Raw genomic sequence first — 18,646 nt, 5'->3', positions numbered from 1 at the left:
GATGGCCACTTACTTTCCCCTTCTCACCCTTTTCCTCTCCCCAGTGGCTACTTCTGTTATTCCAAACACCTGGAACAGAGTAACTGGCCTTTCACATGACCTTCAAGTGCCAGTGCCCCATTTCAGCAGGGATTATATTTTTCTGTAGGTGTGGACAGCACCGAGCACATTGTGGTCTCTACCATCATGCAAAAATTATGATAATTATTATTAGCAATAAAGTGATTGAAATAATAAAATACAATCTGTTTAATTTAATTTAGCTTAACTAGAAATGGGCCCAAACAGCTACCCTCACGCCAAACCTGCCCAAACGTTAGAGACGTTTGTGTATGGATCTGGATCTGAAAGCTGCAATGGACCCCATGGGGACACTGGATTCACATGTCCCCAGATTTGGGGAAAGCTCAGATTCACATTTGGTTCTGGAACTGAGCTTGGGAATTCAGGCCTGATGGTGATGATCTCTCATCCCGCGGCCCGATCTGTGATTTCAAGTTAAAATGAAATACACCAAAGAAGCATGAGGTCCGCAGTGCAAATCCTTTCCTCCACCCCAGCAGATAGCAAATTGGAATGTTCAGTATTCAGGCTGCCCTCTTGGCTGAAAGTGGCTACATGCCTTATACTGTAACAATAAGGGTGATGCAAAGGAGCTGCCCAAATGGCGATAACATTCCTTGTCCAGCACCCCTTCCCTTGGCTCGCACTGGGACAGGCTGCTGGAATTAAAGAGATATTCATCCAGGCCGGAACCCCAGCAACCTGGCATCCACTTGCAAATAGGGACTAATCCCATCAGAATGCCCTATGTCCCACTGAAGGGAGTATAGATCAGATATTCTTGGGATTTATCAATACACTGATGAAGTGGTTCCGGTCTGATAGTCCCTGGGTATCCATCCGGATGCTGAGGGAATGTGGACCACATACTTCCCAGTTCCCGATGCTCCCAGAGAATCAATGTGGCTCAGAAATATTACAGATGCCCCCAGTGTGGCTGAAGCAACACGGAACCAGATACATTCACCGGATGCCTAATGTGCCAATGCAATGACAAGGGATGAGTATACCTCGGCTGTCCAATCTGCCAGCAAAAGCATACAGCTCAGATAGCATCTGGCTGTGCAATCTGCTAATCTTCAAATCTTCAGTCCTCCAGATGCCCAACATGGGGAAGAGATTCCGCTTGCATATTCCTAGGATTCTCAATATGCCAGGGAGGGGATGCAGGTTGGATAGTCCACAGACACCTGGAATGTCATGGCTCTGATATGTCTGGATGAGCCATCTGGTGAAGTATGGATCCTATTCATAGAGTGCTCTACATACCAGTGAAAGAATGGAAAGAGAAACAGCATCTCTGAGCATCTCTCTAAATAAATCAAAGTGCCCTCAGCATGCTGTCTCCAAGCGGAGTTATTTCAGTGTCAGTTTTCTTGTTCCTGTAAAATATAGTGCCTCTGGAATTTGTTTGCAGAAACAAAGCTGTGTGTATGGGGACTGCATGGAATAATCATTGGGGCATCTTCAGATGGAAGTCCTGAGCAGTCATGGCTGTTAAAGATCCCATGGCACTTTCCCTAAGAGTCACGGAGCCAGTCTTTGATCCCAGTTACACCAGGGCAAATACAGAATAGCTCCACCGAAGTTGATGGAGCCATTCCAGATTTACACTGGTGTAACTGAAATCAGAATCTGGCCTTTTGCATTAACCCTGGTGTCCTGGCCAAATCTGTTATTCTATTCTGCCTTCTTAAATCCCCCTGGCGGTTTCAGTTGGGTTTGGGATTCTTCTTCACTTGCTGTCCTAAATTGCTCTGTAATGATGCCATGTTGCTGCTACACAGCTGCTGCCTCCTGCCCCAGAAGTGGCTGTGTTTCAGTGGGAGGGGGGTAGGCCAAGTGATTCTTGGGCATCTTGTTTGCAATGTGTTACTTACGGGTGAAAGGTGCTATATAACATAATGCAGCATTATTGTCAGTCTCGTTAGAGACTTGTCCCCTTTATTGTCACCGTATCCAAAACCGTAACTGCCTGCCACAACACCACCTCTGCATCATAATGAGAATCAAATGGCCCAACAAAATTACCAGCAATGAAATACTATGGCTGGCAGCCATGCTAGCGCGGAGGAAAATGACTTGGGTTGGAACAATTGACTGCCTAAGAGAGTTCCATACTGTGCATTTGAAAAAGGCAGTAAGAAGATTGGCTACCCAAAACGCTGCTACAAGGAGCATCATACAGTCTGCCAGGCTAGACTTAATGACCTGGGAGGATACGGGCCATGGCAGGCGAGCTTGGTACTCTGCTATGAAGGAAGCAGAACGTACAACAGAATGTCATCGCTCCATCGTGCTCGACAGCAGGAGGGAACGTAGACACCGACTTGCCTTGACACGTTTCCTGAACCCTACAGGTGAAAACAGATTTCCAGTCGCAGGCATACTCAAATACAAGAGACCATTATTATTATTATTATTATTATTATTATTGTCAGTCACATAGAGAACAAGGGGGGATGAATTGGCCACTGTAGGATGCTCCAACAGATGTAGACTTACACTTGCAGGTAGAAAGGATGCCTAGTTCATACAAAGCACATGCCATCTGCTTCTGCTCAGACCCTCCCTTACTTCTCCAGAGGGGCCAAGCCAGTCCCATTTGCCAGCAGGGGGCAGGGAAGCCCACGCAGTGAGCTAATGTGTGCACTTTCTCCCCTAGGTTCTCTCTTGTAACTAGTGTGTCCCAGCCCCATTGTCTGAGGGTGTGGGATCCCCTCACCCACACTGTGTGAGCCTGGGATTCCCAAAGCAGTAGCACACAGCGCCAAGTTAAATCAAGTTCCATTGCATCAAATGTAAGCGACCTGTTTCCACTGTCCCCCAATATCAAAGACAGGCTACACTGCCAGCAGGCGTGGGAGCTTAGCCTGCCACTGTTTAACTGGCCCTGCTCTGTGGTTAAAGACGGGCGTCCAGCCTCCAGAAAGTGAAGCCAGTGTCTCTCGGCACTAGGACATTTTCTTTCTCCTGCTTTGCATGACTGCCTGTTGCCCCATTTCCCTGGAACCACCTCATTTACCTGCTCTGAGGTGCTGGCATCAGGGACAAGGTGGCTGTTTCTTTAAAGCTCATAAGTAAAGCATGAAGCAGGTGCAGAGAGCCAATGCAAGCAACAGAGAGAGCGAGAGAGAGAGAGAGAGCACAAATCCCCAGCAAACCCATCCCCCAAGAGCTTCACACCTCTGTGATTTGGGGTTCCTCACAATCTGAATGTACCTGAGGCAGCTGGACCCTGACTTCATAATGGATTAAAGAAACCTTCTGGCTTCAAATGAGCCTTTCTCTAATCCAGATGGGTCTGCAGATCCCAGGGTACGTTGGGGTATCATGTGGTAAGACAAGAGTCCAGAGTCTGTCCAAGAATAGTGGAGTTGGGTGGGAGGAGAGGGTTCTGACCCAACCCGTTGCCTGTGCCTTTTCTGAATAGAAGGAGGGTGATAATAAAGTAAAAACAAAAATGTATAATTGATGTCTTTGTGGAGTGTGTAGGAATTGGGTAGTATTTCTTTAAATAGTTTGTGAGCCCTCTAGCGATGCTCACTGAGCTCCGTATTTCAGAAGCTGCCAGAAATCAACCAGTGTAGTGGTGCTGTTGTAACCCATACTGTGTAGCTACACCTGGTATGTTTGTGTATAGTTAGTAAATACAGCTATCTGGGATCCAGCTATGCCCCCGGGGTGTCTTCAGATTGTTGTTGTGGTGTAAAGAGCGAAAGACTCAAGAGTGTCACAATTTGTGCCTGTGTGTGCATGTATAGCCTGTGGATCAGGGAGTACAATCGGTGTGTGTGTAAGCATCTCTGTGTGTCAGTGCGTACAGCCTCAGTGTGACAATGTGTGTGTCCCTGTGTGTCACTGTAAACAGTCTCTGGGTGTCAGCATGTGTATCTCTGTGTGTCAGTGCACACAGCTTTGGTGTGTCAGTGTGTGTGAGCCCCTGTGTGTCAACGCATACAGCCTCGGTGTGTGAGTGTGTGTGTCTCTGTGTGCAGTGTGTGTGTGTCAGTGTGTGTATCTCAGTGTGTCAATATGTACAGCCACGATGTATCAGTGTGTGCCTCTGTGTGTCAGTGTACACAGCCTCAGTGTGTGTGTGTCTCCTGGTGTCAGTGCGTACAGTCTCCCTTGTCAGTGTGTGTATCTCTGTGTTTGCGTGTACAGTCTGAATGTATGTCAGTGTGTTAGCATGCAGTCTGTCTGTGGACATAGCAGCACTCAACAACAGCGTCTGTAGCTACCCTTTCTGGTAAGATCGCAAATACAGGAAGCTGAAGTGTGAAACGTATATGTTTAGGAAAAAAAACAAACAAACCCCAACCACACGTCACATGCTCATGAAGTGAGATCGGGAGCAAACCCAACCCTGAAGGCAGAAGCAGGCGGGCGTCTGCGGCGGGAAAGAGTTAAACTGAAGGGCAGGGAGCCAGACCTAGAAGTGGGGAGAGGGCCAGTTGAGGGAGAGGTGTTAAGCATGGGTGAGAGGTGGGAGGTATGAAAGATCGAGGGAGATAGAGGGGAGGGCCGGGACAGAAAAGTGCGTGTGAACGGGGCAGAGCGAGAGGATGCTCCTTGCTAGAAGATGGACGAGGTGGTTGTGAAACAGGGGTTACTGTACCTCCAACAGCAGCAAACCTTTGGGAAGGTAAGGACCGACCTGGGCATCTTTGCCGGGGCTGGAGGCTGGTTACTGAAGCTTCTAGCTGCTCTTGACTGGGGACTCCCACGCGCTGCCTGGGGCCTGGGTTTCCTCCATCCTGCCTCTGTGCCCCTAGTTCGCCATCTTGCCTTATTGCAAAGTGGGACAGTTTGCATGGCTGGCCCCGCATCCGTGGCGGGGCCCTGTCGCTGTGCTGTACCCGGGCTGGGAAAGGCAATAGGGTCACAGAGCCGGACTGGTTTCAGAGTAGCAGCCGTGTTAGTCTGTATTCGCAAAAAGAAAAGGAGGACTTGTGGCACCGTAGAGACTAACAAATTTATTTGAGCATAAGCCTTCGTGAGCTACAGCTCACTTCATCGGATGCATTTGGTGGAAAAAAGAGCCAGACTGGTTTCCTAGAGGTTTAAATACCCCACGCATGGGACTCTCTGGGGAGACGAGGCCCCGCTTCACACTCTCCGCCCCATTAAGAATCCCCTGGATGTTCTGCCTAAACAGTCTCTTGCCCAGTTTCACCCCACTGAACCTACTGCGACGTGCCCCCTCCTGCATCCCCCCTTCTGCTACCCGTCTGCTGCCCTGGTGACTCAACTGGGCACAAGCTGCAGCTCACCAGATCTTCCTCCCTCTTGTAGGAAGCCCTCATCATGCCCAGTGACTCCCAGGAATGAGTCACATCCCTCCAGACAAGAGCGTAGGCAGAAGCTGAAGTCTCTGACTTTTAATTGTCCCTCGACTCAAGGCAGATAGGGCCTGAGACTCACAGTACACAGACGGGGACAATCTACTCTGGGGATGGGGAAGGGGAGGGCAGCAGGGATTTGTCTTCATGGCACTGACATAGGCAACTTGCCAGGGGCCTGACAGTGATTGGCATAAGCATGGGCTGGGCTTTAAAAAAACAACACCGCTGTTTTGCAACTGCAGCAGGAGCTCCCCCGCCCTGCGTTCCCCGCTTGCTGCTGTGTTGCAGGAGACCCCTGCTTCCTCAGCTCAGTTCTGATCTACGGTGTCACAGGACCTCCCCTGTGCTCAGCATCCCTGCTCACACCCACTTGCTCTGCTGCCGGGACGCCCCCCCTTCAGATCTTCCCCCCACCCTGGCTCTGTTCTCCTGCTTCTGTGCAGCATTTTAGGAGATGCTCAAGATGATCCAGTTGCAAGGATCCCGGCCGGGCTCAGGTTGCAAAGAGCTCCCCTGAAAGCAGAAGTCTGCACCGCTAGCTTTCACCTGCTTGCAATGCATATTAGTTTGTGGAAAGGTTCTTCTGGAAATCCTGCAGCCAGACCAAAATGGGAGTTCAAACCCCAGAGCACTGCCTGTCCTCTCCTGCGGGAGCTGAGCTGTCAGGGAAAACTCACAATGATTTCCCTGTGCACATCCCTGGAGAGACCCCCAAAGGTATGTCCACACTGCCGTAAACCCTGCCACCCTCCACCCACCACTGCACTGAGTCTCAGAGCTGCGGTCAGCTGACTTGGACTTGTGGGGCTAAAAGCAGTGTACACATCTGGGTTTGGGCTGGAGCCCAAGGTCTGAGACCCTACCCGCCATAGGGTCGCACAGGAAACTCAATACTGCAATTTTGTAGCTCTGAAGTCTGAGCCCTGCAGCCCGAGTCTGCTGACCTGAGCCAGCTTCACTCATGCCGTAGTCTTTTACTGCAGGGTAGACGTACCCTTAGATAGCTGGGCATGAGCCCCGGGATGCAGGAGGTGCACTGTTAATAGAGATGGACCCTAACTGGACTCCTGGGTCCAACATCCCCGTAGACTCTGGGAAGTTCAGAACTGGGTGCAGGCATTGGCTCCTGGGGCCAGGTCTAGCTTTCAAAGAAAGACATAGGCCAGATCATCAGTGGGTGTCAATTGGCCTAAGCTCCCTGATTAACACCAGCTGAGTGTCTAGCCCATGATGAACAGTGAGAGGTGATTGTTTCCCCCAGACCTTTTCTTTGGAATCGCTCCTTTGCAGCACAGTTAGAAACCTCAGCTTCCCCTTTCTCTTGCACTGGTGTAACTATGGAGTTACTCCTGATTTATCCCAGTGTGAAGGAGAAGGGAGTCAGGCCTCTGTATTACATTCAGAGACAGGAAGGCTCAAGGGGTTGTTCACAGAAACAGGATCTTTCTCCTGTCGGTCAGCGGATCAACGTAGCCAATGCTGGTGGTAACCAAAAGGCATTTCTGTGTGCTGCCTGCAGGCAGCAGGGAGGGAGGATCTCAGTCCAGATCCCTGCCCTCAAGAGTCTGCATCATACAAAACAAGCATGGTGCTGACTAGCTCTCTGGTGGTGGGCAGCCTAAAGGGGGCTGGAGTTCCTCTGCTATTTCCAAGTGGCTCCCTAGGGTTGCCAGCCCTCCAGGACTGTCTCCAGGAATTAAAGATGAATCTTTAATTAAAGATTATGTCATGTGATGAAACCTCCAGGAATACGTCCAGCCAAAATTGGCAGCTGTAGGCCAGGGTGGGGAAGGTTGCTGGCTGTGGCTTCAGTTTCGTGGCTAAGCAGCAGATTCCATTCACCAGCGCTAGACATACACGTGAAATTGAATAGTAAACACTCCACCACCCCCGTCTGCAAATGTCAGTGCCGCATGTGTGATCTGTGTGCGAAAGCCTGGCTCACAGGCCTTGAGCACATATGGAGCATATCCTCTTAGCAGATAACCAAATGAATGTTTGCAGCCCTTGCTATTTCTGTCACTGTCAGTAGCTCACTGCTCACCCAGCGAAACGCCCCACACTCCCCGACGCTGGGCTAGACAGGGCATCCTGGCCTCCCCTCCCCTCCCAAGGAAGATGGGTGCGGTGTTGTAACACATTAGAGCAGAGCAGGCAAGACACCAGATAACCATCATCCTTGACCTGTGGCAGCTGTTCCCCGATGAAAGTTTAACCCAACCAAATAGCCTGTGGCCACACTGCGGAGATCAGTACAGGCAGATGGGGAAGCTGTTTGGTGCACCGCATATGCAGGTTGTAGACTGCCCTTGGCACCATTCTAGAGACATGTACACGGAAAGGTCAGGTTCTCCTCAGTTAAAGCAAGGGCTTTGATTCAGCTGGTGCACAGTGGGGAGGTAAACTGGACCCTATTTCCTTCTGCCTACTTATTCTCCAGAATCTAAACTTTTATTTTGTAACACAAAGGAAGTCTCCAGCTGTTCTGGTTGTCGAGCTAACTTCAAAAACGTGACGCAAGTCTGTCCCTGATGCAGTGACGTCTGCCTGCTTTTGCAGAATCGGAAACAATCTAGGGCCTGATCCAAAGCCCACGGTAGTCAATGGCAAGAGTCTATTTCACTTCAGGATCCTTTAGATCATGCACTTAGGCATCAATTGGCCCCTAAGCGAAGAAGCTGCCACAAAGACATCATTTGCGGGGTGAAACTGCTGTCTTGGCAGCAGTTCAGCTGGTCAACTTGGCAACTGTATTTCTGACAGAGCCATTTCAGGGCATGTATACATAGATATCTGTATAGCCGCTCTGAGTCCAGGTTAAGAGCATCATCTATCTATCTATCTATCTATCTATCTATCTATCTATCTATCTATCTATCTATCATTTTTATCCTGCTGCCTATCACTGCAGTATCTGAGCTCCTTCCACATAAAATCAAGAGCGCTAGTGAAGTCTCTAGCAGACTTTGTGGAGCCTCTGGCTGTTCAAGTTAACGTAACCTGCACCAACATAACGAAAGGTCTGAATGAAAATCATGTTGGTGTTTCTTGCTCAGCGTGTGTGTTTAGACCAGCCCTTTGAGGCACATCTACACAGCCAGCAGCCACCCTCCGAAGCGAGCCCCCAAGCCCAGGTCAACAGACTCAGGCTCACAGGGCTTGTGGTTCAGTGCTAAAAACAACTGTAGACAGGAGATTATTTTTAGTGTGATAGTGTGAAGCGCGCAAGCCCAAATCTGTCAACCAGGGCTGGGAGGCTCACTGCCATGAGCAGTGTAGATGCACCCTGAGTCTCAGTGCCTTTGTGGATTGTCTGGGATGTTTACAGGAGCTAATTAAAAGTAAACACTTAAGAGAAAATTTTCAGAAGCCTCTAGGGCACAGAACGGGAGTTAAGTGTTTAAATGGTTTTGAGGATCTGGATCTAAAGGAGCCCAGATCCTGTTCACTTGCAGTGGAGCTTGGACTCCTAAGGCACAGGTGCTTTTGAAATTGTTACCCTCTTGGTCCTTTTTAAAACAACACTTCAGGGTGGAGACATAGACCATGTCATCCCTGCAATAAGAGGTGTGTTTGCATTGGTAAACCCTAGTGGAGAGAAGGCACTGCGGTTTTTACTGTAATGTGGCTAGGTGTGCTTAAAACCTGGTATGTGGATACATGGTTAAACTCCAGTAGTCACACCAAGGCATAAACTGTGGGTGGCTTGTCTCCCCTAGGGTTTGCATCGAGCTAGCTATCAATGCAAACACACCTCTTATTGCAGTGAAAATAGTCCATGGCTCAAGGTCTGTGTCTGAGCACACAGCTGTTTTTTTGCCATAAAGATGTGGGAATAGCTTTATTTTCCATGTAAAACAAACCAGCTGTCCCCAGGAGACCATTTCCAGCCCAGACATTGCCGCCTTGGGCTAGTGCATGAGAGTCAGGAAGTGAAAGTTCCTAGGAACCCAAAGGCAGAGTTGACTAACATCCGCATGTTTCTGTTCCTTTGGCTTCCTTCCCCCTGTCAGAAATGGAGGAAGTTTTGGGCAATGCTGTACCAGGAGAGCTCCTGCTCCTGTGCCCACCTGGAGCTCTTTGAGGGCTCCGGGCCTCCCACTTCCGAGAAGCCCAAGAAGGCCGAGAGTGGCAAGAAGCTCATCAAGTTGAGTAACTGTGTGCATGTGGCTGAGGCTAATGGGGACACCAGCAGCCCCAAGGAGACTGTCCCCTTCATCCTGGAGACCACGGACAAGCGCTACCTGCTGGCAGCTGAAAGCACCGAAGTGGCCAAATGGATCCTCACCCTCTGCGATCTGGCCTTCGCGGTGAGAGTGGCAGTGTGCTCCTTGTGGTAGTGGGGAGCAATGGGGGCATGTAGAGGGGTCCTTAGGAGTGAGAAAGATGCCAAGGATCTGGAGGGAGGTGTTCAGTGGGTGGGGGACTTGGAAAGATAGGGCACCAAGGATCTAGGGGGTAGGGGGCCCCGGGGAGATCAGGAGCTCCAAGAGCTGGGGTTTCCATGGAGGTGAGTGTTGGAGGGGCCAGGGAGAATGGATGGCCCAGCTTTGCCCATTAGTACTTAGCTTTGGCCTTCGCTGAGGTGTTGCTCAGAGTCCTCAGGGTGCTCTCTCAGGCCAGCTCTGGTGTCCCCTGTGTCCATCACAAGGTCTCCAAGCCCCTGTTGGTCTGGGGAGTGGGAGGAGCCTTGGCAGCTCAACAAAGAGCCCCAGGCACTGGGAGATGAGGTTGCAAGAAGGGGGATGCCCTCTCCATCAGTTCTAGCATCTGGATCTCAGCGCTGGGGAGGAGACACCACATGGGCCCAAATCTGCATGGCTGGACCTGGGCTGCCCCAAACTCACCCATTGCTCTTCCCTGTGGGTTCCAGAGGAGCAGGGATGAACGGAAGGCAGCAGTGGGGAAGGACAGCCACCCGATCTCGCTATCCATGGAGGAGAACTCCCTTTACAGCTCCAGGGCCAAAGGTAGGGTGGGAACGAGAGACCCTGGCTCTGCGTGTGCGTGTACGTGTGCGTGTGTGCATGTGTGTTGGAAGTGCAACTAGTTCTGGCGGAAGGTGCTGGGTCAGCAGGCACTGGAGACTGGACCTGTCTGTTCACCTCCATAGAACCCACAGGCTAGGAGATGAGATACCTAGAGACATGGACAGAGCCACTGTGAACATGCAGGTAAATAGATGCAGCATTGGGGGGAATGTGTGTGTGTGTGTGAGAGAGAGAGAGAGAGAAATTGGATAGACCAATCATTGAATGTGCATGGTGTGGCTATAAGGATGAATATGTATGTTCGCAGAGAGACAGGCAATGTGTGGCGAAAGCCAGCTGGATGAGTGGAGTGGGCACAGCAGGGGCAGAGGCAGGGCACAGCAGAGATGAATCCCCCAGCAGAGTGATTCAAGTGGTTTGTTTTCTTCTTTCTGAGAGGAAGCGAGGAAAGGGTGGGGGTGCAGGAGGGTGGATGGAGTAATAACACCTTGCCGTGGCGGAACCCGAAACCATTGTCAAGTGTGACTCAGCCGTGAGCCCTGCTGGGCACTTACAGAAGAGCAGACCTCTCGATAGCTCTTGCTGGGGCTGCTGGAAAATGTAGGATCATGCTTCATCTTTGCAAAGAGAGACATGCCCTCTCCTTTGCCTGCCAGCTCTGTTCTTGCTTTGGGGGACACTCAGAAGTTTAATATTCCAGAGCCCTGGGGCTTTCAGCCAAAGCCCATTGAAGTCAATAGAAAGTTTCTCATTGATTTCTAAGAGCTTTGGATCAGCCCCTTGAAGCCTATTATCTCTTGCCACCAGCCCCAGCTTGGCAGCCGTATGCATCTTTGTTCCTTGCTCTCCCCCGCATACTGCCAGACTCAATTGCGTTGCTCCACATTAATCCCTCGGTTCCCAGGCTATTGGCATCTAGACCTGCCCCCCAGTGCACACTTTGGTGCATTTTGCCCTTCAAACCCACCAGGTCCCATTTCTAAGTAGAATCCACTGCTGACTAGCTCTCAGGGAGTAACAACTTCCTGCTACTTGAGTAGCTGACCTAACAGGGGCTAAAACCAGCAGCCGAGTGATCCAGGGACCATCAACAATCACCTCATTCATGTTACTACCAACATGCCACTGACTTGTAACAAAGCCGCAAATCGACATAATGATGAGGCTTAATATAACAATGCTTCCCATGTCTCACTCCCTGTGATGTGTTTGGTCTCTTGGGAGATCCTTGTTCTCTGGGTCTCCTAACCTGTTTCTGCCTCCTTCTTCACTCCCTTCCCTTGGGCATCAAGCTTTTGCTTGTGACACTCTTCACTTGGGAGAACTTCATTAGACACCAGAAGCCTGCAGCCAGCCTCTGGGTCCAAGTGCCCTTCAGCGAACTGGGAACGCACCTGAAACTGTTGCAGACCTAGTTGCAGCACATCTGGGTTGTGTTCACATTCAAAGCCACATTACAACCATGTTCAGAGACTCCGTAGCATGGTTCTCAGAACACAGTCCCAGGATTTACCCAGGCCAGGGAGACTGTACCCAGGTAGGAAGGAAGGGAGGCTAATGGTGAGCTCAGAGGAGGACCTTGTCAGTATTCACTTGGCTATTATTATTTGTGTTGCCTTATTGCTTAGGAGCCCTAGTTGCACACCAGACCCCACTGTGCTAAGTTAAAGATTAAACCTGGAGCCTTAGCCCATGGTCCAGTTAAGCGATGCTGCGAATTTTGAATCGGAACATGGCTGCAGCAACAGTGCAGCCCTGCTCTTTGCAAGAAGTGTAATGGAAAATCAGCTTCATAAATAGCCCTCGTGCACTTCCTGCTTTGTGGTTTGGTAGAACTGTGCCTTGTGCTGATAACCGGCCGCTTACAACTGTCCAGAGCGCTTAGAACCCTTGTCGGTCTTGCACCATTTCCCATGAGAGCCCCTCAGCCCTGCACTCCTGGTCTGAGGAGTGATTGAACGCACAGAGCCCATGCACCCACTCCCACGAGGCCATGGGAACAGGCTCTCAACCCTGCATGCCAAGTAGTGCAGCTGGGCTGGGTGATTTGAGTGAAGGGAGAGGAGCGTGGGGCGGGGGAATGAGACAGCTGGCAGCCACATGAAAAGGGAAATTGAGGCTCTGGCTATGCCGCTGACTTGCAGGGTGACCTTGGATCAGTCACTTCTCTGTGCCTCACTTTCCCCATCTGAGCAATGAGGGTAACGTGACAGAGTCAGCACTGCACAGAGCTCGGGGATCATCAGAGGAAAGGGCCTGTCTGAAGGCAAAGTGTTCTGAATGGGAATGTTTATATAGGGAAAGGGGTGAAATGCAGTGGCCAGAAGGGGCACTGTCTCTCTCTGCCTCCATCTCCTGAGTGCTGCTAGGAAGGCATGTGGGGACCCGACAGATCTGGTGCCCACAAACACAGCAGGAGTGTCACACACACTTGGCTCGGGCTCAGTTTACCAACCAACCCACGGACGTCGGCCTGTTGCAAACATCCTGCTCGATCATCAACGTAGCAACCTCTCCAGGTCAAAGGCAGCCTGAGTAATGGACCTGGGATCCTTTCAGGGAAGTGGAAGGGCCCCAGGGGCTGCTGGGGAAGGAGCAGAGACTAATCCTCCCAGAGCACAGTCCCTGCCTTACAGGGACCCATAGGGTGGGCTGGCAAAGGAAAATCACCCCCACTCCAGGGCATTGCTCATGTCTTGGCTCACAGGCTGAACCCATGAGAACAGGCATGCCAAGCACACTTGCTAACTCACATGCTTGTGTGTATGCACACAGTTGCACATTTGTACACCTTCCCACCTGGAAATATATACCTGGGGATACACACATGCAAATGCACACACAAACTCATTTGCATGGGCACACTCACATTTATGCACCCATGTGTGAGCAGGCACAGTCACTCTCTCTCTCTCTCTCTCACACACACACACGCCTTTTGTCTGCTGGCTTAAACAGCAGCATTGGCAGAGAATTGAGAGCAAAGGGCCAAATCCATGACTGATGTAAATTCAGGGGTGAGTCTGGCCCAGTGTCTTGATCCAGCCTGCACCTCTCCCTTGATCTCATCTCCAGCCTGTGCCTGTCTCAGGCTTCTTCAGAAGGTGAGTCACTGCTTTTTATCCACCCTCTAAAGGAGAGTGGGATAGCCTGTCCCTCTGCTATGCTATCAGCCGGTGAGAAGGCAGCATACTCACCTCCCTCTCTCAGAGAGGGCCCAGGGGCACGTTGCAGGGAGGAGATAAGCCACAGGGAGATTGTACTGGGCTGCATAGCACTTGGCAAACTACTGCAGGAGACAGGCCTGCCCTGGGCTGAACTCGGGGCAAGTGGGGTGCTAGGGAAGTGGGAATGGTCTTGCTTGTTTGGCAGGGCCGAGGGGAAATCTGCAGCCTGCTGGGTTGCTTTTGCATGCACCTGTCAGGACCGTGCCCTGGCTACAGAGGGCTGTTTAACATGGAGTGGGGGCGCAAGTCGTGTCCCAAGGCTGCCAGCATCCGACATGGCTCTAGGGAGAGGCTGACCTGCATTCTCAGTGGGGAGATGGCCTGGTAATAAGAATAAATACCATGCCTAGGATTTTCCCTCACAAAGCTCTTTGCAAACCGCTCACCTAAGAACCGCTTGACTTCCCTCTGAAATGCTCCTGCCTCCAGGGTGGAACCTGACAGCTGGTAAATAGAGGCCCAGGAACCCGACCTGGCAGCTTAGGACAGGAAGGGGAGAAGAAGCAGGATCCAGCTGAAAGTGTAGGGAGCACGTAGGGAGACGGAGGATGTAATTGGCCAAGCTGGAATTTGGACAGGACACAGGGTTAGAACATCCCTCAGGACCTGGGGTTTGCGTTCCTCTGAAAGATGGAAGATGGGTCTGCTTCTCCTCTGCCTTTCACCTGGTGAAGTCATTTACATTCGGGCAAAGTGAGTGCCAAATGCAAGCTCTAGCATGAGTGGAGGATTCCAGGGTGGCACCCACTGTGCCCAGCTGTGAATGACGGCACAAAGCGCCAGGGGGAGGGGAGAATCCGCCCCCTTCTCTCTAACAGATCCCATGCTCAGGTGATGAGTGCAGTCCAGACAGACTGGCCAGCTCACCACTGACTGCAAGGGAGAGTGCCCCCTGCGGTGTCACGTACGTTGTTCTCTGCCACATGGCATCACACGAGGGCATAGGGCACTGACCCAGAGGGAGCGTCCTTTCCTGAGTTACCCGCACCCCTTATCACAGCAACGTGGGCTTTTTGGAAGTCTGCCATCCATGTGCCTATGTTGTGTGGCTGATAGCACAGTATGAATCTGAGGTGCATTTGGATCAGAGTTTGGCTCCCACGGTGGCTGCTGGAAGCTCTCGGTGAGCACAGGGCTGGGCACAGCCCTTGCAGATCCCTGCTCCATGGCCTTTTAAGGTGGCTGACGTGACACGCTCCATGTTTTGCCTCTGGCAGAGCTGGGGGACACGAGGGCCCCAGTGAGGCCTTGTGGGTGTTACAGCACCTGCGCCAAGCAGGAGGGGGATGCGGCGTGGCAGCAGGAGCATTTGCATCTCTCGGCCCCACTTGCTGAGCTGAGGGAGCCCTGACAGGAACAGGAAGGATGTGGTAGGCTCATCTCGAGGAAAGTTCACTTTGCATTGTGCCAGCTGTGTCACACTGCGGGGCTGGGGAGAAGTGGGGGCAGCAGGGGGCAGAGAGGGGAATTTACGTCTGTGGGCGTGCTGCATGGAGGAGTTCAGAGATAGCAGGCCTGCTTCTCCGACTGGGGGCACATCCCCTCACTGATGCACTGCTGATCTCTTAACAAAGGGCTCTTGGAAAGCCCTTTACCAACATCCCCGGGTCTTGGGTGCTACAGGGAATGAGGAATCGAGTCAGCTAATCTCCCACTGAAATGCCAGTCCTGTCTCCAATCCACAGCCATGAGGCAGAGCAGTGCTGCTAGGCAAGCAAACTGCGGGGAGCTGATAGGCGAGTGCACTATAGCGTTCAGCTTGGGCGGCTTGAAATGGGGGAAGTGGGTTTACGTGCGAGAGAGGCTGTCTGCATACGTGTCTGTCTGTGTGCGGCAGTGAGCCTGCGTCTGGGACGGGGAGCGCACGTGTGACTCTGCGTGTAAAGATCTTGCAGGGGAATCCATGGGCTTTGGGGGTTCTCTCCTCCCTCTCCCCCGCCGGCGGAGCAGGGAAGGACGTTTCTGGGACATTTCTGCTGTGCATCCCAAGGGAAAAGCACTTGCCTTTTAGGAGCATTTTGAGGAGCCTTGGGGATGAGCCAGAGACAAAGGAATTGGTCCAAAAGCCTCCCTCAGTCTGAGGGCAGCTCCTGGCAGCACCTCACTAATACCCATCAGCTCTCAAGAAGGCTGGAGATTCCCTTGTCTTTAGCCTCTCACCTGCTCCCCACCCCCTGTGGGGTAAGCCACCTACCATGCCACATGACATCATCCCCAGTCTAACCATTGTATGACGGTGCCACTGGCCCCACGTGGGCCATACTGGTTGGCTCTCATCAGGCTGAGAGGCCAGCTGCACTGTCTGTGGCATGTCCTACTCCACCCTGGTTATGTAAGACCCAGCCAGGCCTGGTGGTAGCTGCACTCCCCCCACCTCTGTGTTGCTACATTAGCAGACGACAGGCCTGCCTGGGTACGTGCTGTTGAGCCAGCAGGGCTGACGGTCTGAGGGGGATCTGGGGAGCTTGTGTTTTCATGCAAAATTCATGAGGTGCCCTTGCAGAAGGGCCAAGAGCTGCAGCATGGCCGGCAGGATCACCTCTAGCACATGTTCCTTTGCAGCCGGGGCCACTAAGGAGTTCCAAGTGACAATGAGGGTCACAGAGGCCTCTGAGCGCTGCCACCTCTGGGGCAGCTTCATCCTCCGAGCTGAGGACGAGGCCCTGGAGCTTCAGGACCTGCAGACGGGGAGCGTGCGCTATACCTGGCCTTACAAGTTCCTGCGGAGATTTGGACGGGATAAGGTAATCGCAGACCCAGAGGGAGGAAACAGCTCCTCTGAGGTGCAGGGTGGGGATGGGGGGTATCAGATTAGGAAGCTAAGCAGGAAGGCTGTTAAAAGTCAAGCGTCCTCCTGTCAGAATGGCTGGGCCTGGAGTAGCTGTCAGCTGGCACTCACATGCCATTTGCTGAGCCCCTTCTGCCAGTAACTGGGAGGTGAGCACTTTCCACAGCCAGCGCTCCTGCCTGGCTCACTAGAGCCTCACCTACTGGGAGCTGGAAGATCTCCCCACAGCCAGCACCTTGCTAAAACTGGGGTAGTTTGTGAGCTTCTCCAAGATACTACATGTGCACTATTCTGCTGGGGGGGAGGCAGGGACTGGAGTAGCTGTGCATCCCCCTTGCACAAACCAGAGCTCCTGCAGGGAGACTGGGCCCCCTCTTGTGTCAGGACACCCTTGTCCCTCTTGCATAGGTCACATCAAGGCAGGCCAGGAGAGTTTTTTTGGGAACAAACACCTCAGATAGCCAGGTAAGAAAAAAGAAAAGGAGTACTTGTGGCACCTTAGAGACTAGTCTCTAAGGTGCCACAAGTACTCCTTTTCTTTTTGCGAATACAGACTAACACGGCTGCTACTCTGAAACCAGGTAAGAAAATTATCCATGGGACACAAATACTGCCCTGCAGGGAGTAGGTATAATGGCCCTCAGAATGAGTCATCAGCTGGGTTTGATCCTAGAGCCTTCTGATCCCTAGCACAGGGATTTCGCATGTGAGAGCAAGGAGAGTTAGTTGGCAGCTGTAGTATGTTGTTATCCTCAATGTGGCGGGGGCTGCTGTACTCACACAGTGCTGGGGATATGACCCTGCTTGGCTTTGCACCCCTGCCAGGTGACCTTCTCTTTCGAGGCCGGTCGAAGATGTGCCTCTGGAGAAGGCAACTTTGAGTTTGAGACCACGCAGGGCAACGAGATCTTCCAGGTCATTGAGTCAGCCATCAACGTGCAGAGGGGCCTTGGGGCAGATGAGCCACGGTGGGTCGGCCCTGCTGATGATGCCGTCAGGGTTCCTGTTCCTGTTAGGACCGTGAGCCGACCCAGAGATGGCGAGGGGAGGGTCTCAACTGGAGGGTCCCTGCTGCACCACAGGGCCAGCAGCAAATGCCTCTCCCTGGAGTCCAGCTTGGAGGGGAAGCCAGCCAAAGGCAAATCAGTGAAGCCCACCACCAGCTTCCCCCTGTCCGGGGAGCCCACAAGCAGCTTCATCTCCCCTGCTGATTGCGAGTTGCCCTACGCGGAGCCACGTGACTCCCTCCGGTTGAACCCGCAGGGCAGAGCCAAGACCCTGCAGCCGGCCAGGAAGGTGGTGGCTCAGGCAAAAGAGGCACCTGAGTCCGAATATGCCGTACCCTTTGACACCATCGCCAAGTCCCTGATGGCCACAGAGTTTGGCAGCTTTCTCTGCGGTTTTGTGGAGCCAGAGGTCCCGTACCCGCTGTATGACAGCATCGATGAAGCGGACAAGAGAAAGCAGAGCTGGCCACCCACTCAGACCAAGCCAGAGCACATTTATGATGAGCCCGAGGGCCTGTCTGCCCACACTGTGTACGATGAGCCCGAGGAGGTCAAAGGGGAGGCCTGGAAGCTGCAGGCCACTGCAGAGGACCCCGTGGGTCACGAGTACCCCTACAACCCCCAGCGGGATGACTACTCCGTGCCCAAGATGGCCGTGCCCACCCTGAACTTGCTCTCCAGGCAAGGGGGCAACTGGATTGGGGAAACCGAATATGACAATGTGGCCCTGAGGTTCATGAACAAGAAGAAGAATGTGCAGTAAAAGGGAGGAGATGGAAAAGGAGAGAGAACAAGAGAAAGGACTTTCTGTGCTGCCATTCCACTTGGCCCCAGGTTGCGCCATCTCCTAGCCCCGGAGATGGCCGGAGTGGACATTTCCAAGATCCTTTTCTCTTCAGCTGTCCCTTAGGGTAAAAGCTGATTTGGTCGAACTCATCTCACTAGTGACTGAAAGCCTGTTCGGGCCTGGCTGTCCAGCAGGGGGGCATGATAGAATCCAAGTGCCCTCTCCCTTAGCCTAGACTGTATAGATTTAGGGCAGGGGTCATGCATTGCTGTATATTGCATACGGCACTCAGTACGGTGATGGCAGTTTATATATATAGTACTAATAATGCTGCCCCAAAGGGCCTGGGTTACTCTCCACTCCTGAGAAGATATTCCTGGGCATCTCTATTAAAAACTGCATTTAAACCAGCTACTGGAGTTGCATGCGGCTTCT

The 18,646-nt window shown here is 52.2% G+C and overlaps 1 protein-coding gene across 1 annotated transcript; it reads left to right on the top strand.

Moving 5' to 3' along the window:
• Positions 1-4,156: 4,156 nt before the first annotated feature.
• DOK2 (docking protein 2) lies at positions 4,157-18,623 on the top strand. Its single transcript, XM_038385142.2, has 5 exons — positions 4,157-4,711; positions 9,425-9,721; positions 10,285-10,381; positions 16,192-16,373; positions 17,243-18,623. The coding sequence occupies exons 1-5, from the start codon at positions 4,649-4,651 to the stop codon at positions 18,185-18,187; spliced, it is 1,584 nt and encodes a 527-aa protein (XP_038241070.1). The 5' UTR covers positions 4,157-4,648; the 3' UTR covers positions 18,188-18,623.
• The last annotated feature ends 23 nt before the right edge of the window (positions 18,624-18,646 follow it).

Source organism: Dermochelys coriacea, chromosome 26 (genome assembly GCF_009764565.3).
Source record: "Dermochelys coriacea isolate rDerCor1 chromosome 26, rDerCor1.pri.v4, whole genome shotgun sequence".
NCBI classification, from domain to species: Eukaryota; Metazoa; Chordata; order Testudines; family Dermochelyidae; genus Dermochelys; species Dermochelys coriacea.
This window is presented reverse-complemented; position numbering and strand designations above follow the sequence as displayed.

What these genes read in the sequence shown, in the direction of transcription:
- DOK2 (XM_038385142.2), top strand. Translation starts at nt 4,649, where the DNA reads ATGGACGAGGTGGTTGTGAAACAGGGGTTACTGTACCTCCAACAGCAG. An exon ending in AGCAGCAAACCTTTGGGAAG is followed by an intron (nt 4,712 to 9,424) that starts GTAAGGACCGAC and finishes TCCCCCTGTCAG; the next exon opens with AAATGGAGGAAGTTTTGGGC. An exon ending in TTACAGCTCCAGGGCCAAAG is followed by an intron (nt 10,382 to 16,191) that starts GTAGGGTGGGAA and finishes GTTCCTTTGCAG; the next exon opens with CCGGGGCCACTAAGGAGTTC.